At 48.6% G+C, this 8,671-nt stretch overlaps 1 protein-coding gene across 1 annotated transcript; it reads left to right on the top strand.

The window, feature by feature from the left end:
• Positions 1-3,617: 3,617 nt before the first annotated feature.
• On the top strand, positions 3,618-8,470 carry LOC127975955 (zinc finger protein 444-like). Its single transcript, XM_052580019.1, has 2 exons — positions 3,618-4,606; positions 7,913-8,470. Exon 1 carries the CDS (start codon positions 3,618-3,620, stop codon positions 4,527-4,529), a length of 912 nt encoding a protein of 303 aa, XP_052435979.1. The 3' UTR covers positions 4,530-4,606; positions 7,913-8,470.
• Positions 8,471-8,671: the final 201 nt, after the last annotated feature.

Genomic DNA, 8,671 nt, shown 5'->3' with positions numbered 1-8,671 from the left:
TTACATACATGGTTTCTTCCTCCCTTATGAAGTCAGAACCAGATGGAGAAATCTGCCATGAGCAAATGTTAGCTTAAATATGGCTACTTCCCATGTTTGACAAGTTTGCCAAAGTGAGAGGTGCACCAGAAGGTATGTCTAGCTGTTTGAAACGTATTGAAGTTACCTTGATAATTAAATTCAATGAAATAAACACTCGTTATGCAAAGTATTCTGGTATTCTTTTCTTGTGATGACACTAAACATTTAAACAAATAACATTTAACAGACAAAAACAAAAAATAAAAACTTGAGATGAAAAATGGGATGTCACAACACCAAAATTAGTGCTAAAAACATAAAACTATATAAGGATGGTAAATTTTTGCCGGCATTTAGTTTGTATGTGTAATGGTGGAAAATGTTTGTTGTGTGCACATGCCCATGCTCAATGCCTTCACAATAAAAGTCCTAGGTCACAGTCAGTCTGTGACAGTATGCTTTAAAAGTAGAGTAATCATAGCAGTTTTCATCCATAGTATATCCAGTTAAACATCTGCCTCTAGGTTCAAATGGTGTCTTTGACGACAGTATTCTATAAGAATTCCGATCTTGACATCAAAAGGCAGAAAAAATAAAAATAAACCCTTGGATTTGACCTATTTTCCTCCAATTGTTCCCAGTGTTTATCTGCAACCTTTTTTTTTTTTTTTTTGCGAGACAAAAGAAAAACAAAGCACTGCGATATCACTGCTATTGACTATAATATCACGGACTATAATATCATCATAAGCCTTAATAAACTTGTTATTATCAATGTATTAAAGAGATTTAGCTAAGCAAAATATCTGCAAGAAAGACATCAAATCTAGGTAACATATTGAGAAATTTTGATTTATGAATAAAAATTTACAATGCAAAACCAAAAAATTGACAAGATCGACAACATGGTTACTACCAAAAAAATACAAAAATATAGCTTTCAATGAAAATTTAAATCCGCTTTTATAAAAGACAAATAACAATTTAAATTCTCCCAAAGAGACTTAACCTAATTTTAATAATAGAATAAATGTAGTAAAGATTCTTCTTCAACTTTGCAGAACACGCAAAAGTTTGTTGGATAAACATTATGCAAAATTTTAAAATGTACCTCTTTAGTTTTATTAGAAATGCTGAATTTTTCAGGGAGTAACCATGCTTTATTCCAACCTAATATTGTCAAAAAATTTACACATAGGGGATGTATATACAGAATAATGTAATATTTGCTTTATATATATATATATCTACTGTTACTTTTTTTTTTTACTTTTTTAAACTTGGGCATAATTGTTTCCTCTCATTATAACTCGGGTATGTCTTAAATGTACATAACTTGGAGACAAACTTTTGATAACAGAAGGATCTAGCTGGAAGAGGAAAACTATTCATAAAGTCATAAATTCTTCATACTCCAGTATAGTACCATCATCTTTAAATAAATCCAAAACGAAGACAATACATACCACTGTCCTATCACTTATCAATAAAAAGAAACTTTCCACAAATTTTAAATAAAATGATATTTTTTATTTTTTGTGGGGGGAAAGTTGTGTACACAATTTCCAAGCAAGTAAAGCTTGTTTGTGAAAATTAGAGAGAGAAATCGACATTTTAGGAGTGAAATTACTTTTTAAAAGAAAAGAAAATCTAGACCACCTAATATGATAATGTTGTATTGGGGAAATAGTACCAAATTGAATCCTTACTACAGAGACTCTTTTTGTTAACACTTTACAATAAGGTTTGTGTTAGTTAACGTTAGTTAATGCATTAGTTAACATTAACTAACAATGAACTACGTATTTGTTAAGCATTAATTAATATTTTTAATTATATTAATATATATTTATGTATTAGTTAATACATTAGTTAACATGAATTTACAATGAACAACTCCACTCTTCAGGATTACTTAATGTTTTGTTAATGTTAATTTACACATTTGCTAATGCATCTCTTCACATTAACAGATTAACTAGTTAAAGGGGGGGGGGGGGGGGGGGGGGGGTGAAATGCTCATTTTCACTCAATCTCCTGTCAATCTTGAGCACCTATAGAGTAGTACTGCATCCTTCATATCTCCAAAAAGTCTAGTTTTATTATATTCATGAGAGAAAGATAGTCTGTACCGATTTTTTCCGGAAAAAACACGAGCGGCTGGAGGCATGACGTGTGGGCAAACAAAAACACTTGCACAACTCCGTTGATGCTCTGTAAAAATAAACTCCATCCACTGGTCCCTTAATGCTGTTTTTTTTTTTTTTTTTTGGTAATCTGTGCAGGGTTGTCTTGCCCTGGCAACCGAAAACACACTTTGGTGACATTTCGCTCTCTCGCTCTGGTCAGTGAATGTCTCTGCTCTGGTCAGTGAATGTCTCTGCTCTGGTCTACGGGCACACGCGCGCTCTTCCGGGAGAAGTGCCCTTAGGACCCATATAAGTAAATTACGCACCATCTAACCTCACACAGAACCATACTTGAAAAAACTTTCCGAAACTTGTGACAAACCGGAAGGAGTATTTTTGGAACAAAAATTCTCCTTCAAACGTACAACTTAATTTTTGAAACTTTGTCCATGTTTAGCATGGGAATCCAATTATTTAACAGTGTAAAAAACTCAGTATGCATGAAATAGCATCCCCCCCCCCCTTTAATGATGTGGTTAATGCATTCGTTAAAATAAACTAAAAATTAACAATGTACAAACGTCTGAGTGCTGCCCTCTTCAGGTTGAAAGGTTTTTCCTATTGGATGTTTGCGGTGATAGGTGATGTGAGTGGTGGCAGGTGACGTATGCAGTTTCCAGCTCACCACGCCCTTGGCAAAATAAAACCACAACCTTGGCAGTATAAAACCATCTTATTCCATCATGATCACTGTAGTGAGTCAGGAGTTGGAATTGCGAGTATTGAAAACGATCAGGATAGAGTATTTTATCATCTATTTAGCATATAATTTATATATTTATTTAGATTATTTCGTGTAGCCTTCATGTAGTTAATAAGCATAGTTGTTAGTGTATCGTTAGTATTACTAGAAGCATGGTTGGCGTGGCGGAGGCGTGGTTTAGCGAAGTCTGCAACGGGAGAGCGAGTGAAGAGACGAGCGGCGATAAGTGGTTCAGGTGAGAAACAAGTAACACCTGGATCTCGTTTCAGTGATTGGCGTGGGGAACCCGCATTTAAGGAGCGCGACAGCCGGCAAAAGGAGAGAGAGACGGGGACTCGTGAGCGCAGGAAGCTGGAGAGCGATCGAGCAAACCAGACGCAGTATCCGTGGCCGAAGTGCTGTTAGAGAGTGCGCGCACCTGCCGCGCTTGTTTGTTTGTTTATTTGTTTTGTTTTGGTTTTGGAATAAAGCCTCTCACGAGCCCCGTACGCCGACTCTGGTCTCCTTCCTCTACTCTGATTGAACCTTCATTACACTGGTGCCGAAACCCGGGAGGAAGGAGAGCGTTCGCCATGCAGACTCTGTCAGCTACATCAGCCTCGCCATTTGCGGACATCATATCATCGCTCGCGGGCCTGCACCAAGAACACCACCAGGCCCTGCTGGACCTGCGGGCCGACCAAGACCACCGGTTCCAGGCGATGATGCGGGCCCAGCAGGAGGACCGCGAGCTGGTCCGGAGCTTGCTGGACCGGGAGGCTCGGACGGGGACGGCCTCCCCCAGCGCCCCGCCCCCTCACATGCCACTCCCCAAGATGGGACCCACTGACGACCCGGAGGCTTTCCTTGACTTGTTCGAGCGGACTGCGGAGGCGTGTGGGTGGCCGGTGGACAGCTGGCCCGTACGGGTGATCCCTCTGCTGTCGGGGGAGGCCCAGAAGGCGGCCCAACAACTACCCGTCCCGAACCTCCTGGTCTACGCCGACCTCAGACGAGCCATCCTCCAGAGGGTGGGCCTCAGCCCAGAACAACATCGCCAGCGCTTCCGGTCACTGGAGCTGGCCGAGGCGGGCCGACCCTTTGTGTTGGCGCAGCAGCTCCGGGACTCGTGCCGCAAATGGCTGTTGGCCGGGGACGGCGACGCCGAATCCATCATCAACGCGGTGGTACTGGAGCAGTTCATCTCCCGCCTTCCAAAGAAGTCCGCCCAGTGGGTCCAGTGCCACCGCCCGGCGTCGCTGGATCTGGCCATCCAACTGGCGGAGGATCAGCTGGCGGCGTGCTCCGGGGTCGGCGAGCCCCTCCCTGCTGTCTCTCTCTCTCTCTCTGTTTCCCCCTCCCCCCCACTCCGAAATCTCTCCCTCTCCCTAGGTCCCGTTGGGTGGGGCCACCGAGGGCTGCGCCCCGCTGGAGGGTGGCGATGGAGCCTGCGGCCGGGGCCCGAGGTCCCGCACGAGGGATGGCCGCTCCCCAGCGACGGGGGAGTGAAGACACTCCGGCTGCTTCCCCACGTCAATCCCCTGAGCCACTTCCTGCCACTAGGGCAGTGGGGAGACCCGGGCCAGCCTGCTGGCGTTGCGGGGATCCGGGCCACTTTGTGGACAGGTGCCCGATGATGGAGGTGGGGACACTGGTCCGGATCCCGGACGACCCGCAGGCTGCCCCCGATCAAGCCGGGCTGTACCAAATACCCGTGAGTATTAAGGGGGGTACCTATCAGGCTCTGGTGGATTCAGGTTGTAACCAGACCTCCATCCATCAAAGCCTGATACAATCCGGGGCATTGGATACGGGCCGCATGGTTAAGGTGAGGTGTGTGCACGGGGATATAAGGGAATATCCATTAAAAGCCATAGGTATTAAATTTCGGAGCCATAAGCATAGTGTGGAGGTGGCCGTTAGTCCGCACCTCCGGCATCCGCTAATTTTGGGGACGAATTGGCCAGCATTTCAGCATTTACTAGGGTGTTTGACAGCGGGTGCCGTCGGGGGAAAGAACCAGCCGGGGGGCGGGGCGAGCGCTCAGGTGGGAGAATCTGTCCCGGGGCCTAGCGGGGCGGTCTCAGGGGAACCGAGCGGCATGGCGAGGCTAAACCTTGCCGGCCGCGATGACTTTCCCCTGGAACAATCCCAGGACGAGACGCTGAAGCATGCCTTCGAGCAGGTCCGCTCGATCGATGGGTGGGTCCTCCACCCTGAGCGTCCGCTATCCCACCCGTATTTTGCCGTTATTAAAGACAGGTTGTATCGAGTGACCCACGACGCTCAGACAAATGAAGATACAACCCAGCTGTTAGTACCGCGGAGCCGTCGGGAAATGCTTTTCCGGACGGCGCATTGTAATCCTATGGCAGGGCACTTAGGAGTAGCAGCAACACTAAATCGTCTAACGACCCAATTCTTTTGGCCGGGCATTCACGAGAACGTGCGCAGGTGGTGCGCGTCTTGTCGGGAATGTCAGCTGGTAAACCCACCGGCCGTTCCAAAAGCGCCTTTGCGCCCTATTCCTCTAGTGCAGGTCCCCTTCGAGCGAATTGGTATGGACCTGATCGGGCCGTTAGAGCGATCCGCACGGGGACACCGTTTCGCGTTAGTCTTAGTGGATTACGCGACACGGTATCCAGAAGCAGTGGCGCTCCGCAACATCTCAGCCAAAAGTGTGGCGGATGCCTTGTTTCGTTTAATCTCCCACGTGGGAATCCCAAAAGAGATTCTCACGGACCAGGGCACCGCGTTTATGTCGTGCACGTTAAACGAATTGTACGGATTATTGGGCATTAAAGCGGTGCGTACCAGCGTCTATCACCCACAAACGGACGGTCTGGTCGAACGGTTTAATCGCACATTAAAAACCATGATCCGGAAATTCGTACATGAAGACGCGAAAAATTGGGACCGTTGGCTAGAACCCCTCTTATTTGCTGTGCGCGAAGTCCCCCAAGCCTCCACGGGGTTTTCCCCTTTCGAGCTTCTCTATGGACGTCAGCCCAGGGGGCTGCTAGACGTCCTGAGAGAAACTTGGGAGGACGGACACTCGGATGGCAAAAATGAAATTCAATATGTCCTGGACCTGCGCGCAAAACTCCATACACTGGGGCGGCTCTCTATGGAGAATTTGCTTCGGGCCCAGGGCAGACAAAGCCAGCTATATAACCGGGGAACTAAGCTACGAGAATTTGCACCGGGAGATAAAGTGCTCGTTTTACTGCCAACCTCTAGCTCCAAATTGTTAGCCAAGTGGCAAGGACCATTTGAGGTCACACGGCGGATAGGAGATCTCAATTATGAGGTAATACGGACAGATAGAGGCGACTCACGGCAAATCTACCACCTCAACCTCCTTAAAAAATGGAGCGGGGAGGAGTCAGTGTTGCTAGCGACGGTAGTGAGTGGGGAGGAGGATCTCGGGCCAGAGGCGATTATTAAAGGAAAACCCCTCGCACTGGCTCTAGGAGGGGACCACCTCTCGCCCTCGCAGCTCACTGACATCGCGCAGTTGCAGGTAGAATTTGCAGACGTGTTTTCGCCCCTACCCGGCCGTACGGACCTGATTCAGCACCACATTGAGACAGAGCCGGGAGTCGTAATTCGCAGCCGGCCATATAGATTGCCTGAACACAAAAAAAAGGTAGTTCAGACCGAATTAGAGGCTATGCTGGGGATGGGAGTAATCGAGGAGTCACACAGCGATTGGGCGAGCCCGATAGTTTTGGTGCCCAAAACGGACGGCTCGGTACGGTTCTGTGTAGACTATCGCAGGGTGAATGCAATTTCCAAATTTGATGCTTATCCAATGCCGCGGATTGACGAGTTGCTCGATCGGTTAGGCACGGCTCGTTTTTATTCGACATTGGACTTAACCAAAGGTTATTGGCAGATCCCCTTATCTCCCATTTCCAAAGAAAAGACCGCCTTCACCACGCCGTTTGGATTACACCAATTTGTTACGCTTCCGTTCGGCTTGTTCGGGGCCCCGGCTACGTTTCAGCGCCTCATGGATCGAGTGCTGCGGCCCCATGCTGCATATGCCGCCGCCTACCTGGATGATATTATCATCTATAGTGGGGACTGGCAGCGGCATATGGAGCATGTGAGGGCGGTCCTCAGGGCGCTGAGACGGGCGGGGATAACGGCCAACCCGAAGAAGTGCGCAGTTGGGCGGGTGGAGGTAAAGTATCTGGGCTTCCACTTGGGCCACGGGCAGGTGCGTCCCCAAATTGATAAGACGGCAGCAATTGCAACCTGTCCCAGGCCCAAGACCAAAAAGGAGGTGAGGCAGTTCTTGGGGCTGGCGGGATATTACAGAAGGTTTATTCCTCATTATTCGGACCTCACCAGCCCGTTGACTGACCTCACTAAAAAGGAGGTACCAGATACGGTCCAGTGGACGGAGCCGTGCCAAAGGCCCTTTACCCGAGTTAAAGCGGCCCTGTGTGGCGGGCCGCTCCTGCACTCTCCTAACTTTGCTCTCCCCTTTTTTTTGCAGACCGACGCGTCGGACAGGGGGCTTGGCACGGTCCTGTCCCAGGAGGTGGGGGGGGAAGACCGCCCGGTGCTGTACATTAGTCGGAAGCTCTCCAAGAGAGAGACTAAGTACAGCACCATAGAGAAGGAGTGTTTGGCCATCAGGTGGGTGGTTCTCACCCTTCGTTACTACCTCCTGGGACGGGAGTTCACCCTCTGCTCGGACCACGCGCCCCTCCTGTGGCTCCACCACATGAAGGATACCAACGCGCGAATCACCCGTTGGTATCTAGCTTTACAGCCATTTAAGTTCAAGGTGATTCACAGGCCGGGGGCGCAGATGGCTGTGGCCGATTTCCTCTCCAGGAATGGGGGGGGGGGCTGCAGGCCGGATGGCTCCCCGGCCTGAGTCGGGCGGTGGGGGTATGTGGCGGAGGCGTGGTTTAGCGAAGTCTGCAACGGGAGAGCAAGTGAAGAGACGAGCGGCGATAAGTGGTTAAGGTGAGAAACAAGTAACACCTGGATCTCGTTTCAGTGATTGGCGTGGGGAACCCGCATTTAAGGAGCGCGACAGCCGGCAAAAGGAGAGAGAGACGGGGACTCGTGAGCGCAGGAAGCTGGAGAGCGATCGAGCAAACCAGACGCAGTATCCGTGGCCGAAGTGCTGTTAGAGAGTGCGCGCACCTGCCGCGCTTGTTTGTTTGTTTATTTGTTTTGTTTTGGTTTTGGAATAAAGCCTCTCACGAGCCCCGTACGCCGACTCTGGTCTCCTTCCTCTACTCTGATTGAACCTTCATTACAGTTGGTTAGTAGCATAGTATTGCATCAGTTAGGATAGCTTCAAGTTAGCATAGATTTATTTACAGTGATCAGGATGGTAAGTAGGTGTAGTGTTGCTGGTTGCAACAGCTCTGCTGGACTGCATAGTTTTCCAGCAGACTTGAAATTTAGGCGCCAGTGGTTGCATGCACTTGGCCTGGAAGACTGTGAGTTCCTGCCTAGAGCTGGAGTGTGCAAACTGCATTTTACGCGAGATTGCTTCTCCAATGCAATGGAGGTGGAAATGGACTTCTCCACACAGCTCACACTGAAAAGTGATGCAGTTCCTAACTTAAGCCCCTTTCACACTAAACGTCGGACCCGCAATATTTCCGGAACATTGCCGGGTCGCCTTCTGTGTGAAAGCAACCACGTCTCGGAATTGATTACCGAATTGAACCCGGGTCGGGGACCTAGTAACATTGCGGGGTTCGACCTGGGACGAGGGCTGTGTGAACAAAAGTCAGATCTAATT

This window comes from Carassius gibelio, chromosome B17, assembly GCF_023724105.1.
Source record: "Carassius gibelio isolate Cgi1373 ecotype wild population from Czech Republic chromosome B17, carGib1.2-hapl.c, whole genome shotgun sequence".
NCBI lineage: Eukaryota > Metazoa > Chordata > Actinopteri > Cypriniformes > Cyprinidae > Carassius > Carassius gibelio.
Note: the sequence above shows the minus strand (reverse complement) of the source record. Positions and strands in the feature narration are given on the sequence as shown.

Coding starts and splice junctions, on each gene's coding strand:
- LOC127975955 (XM_052580019.1), top strand. CDS start 3,618: ATGCGGGCCCAGCAGGAGGACCGCGAGCTGGTCCGGAGCTTGCTGGAC.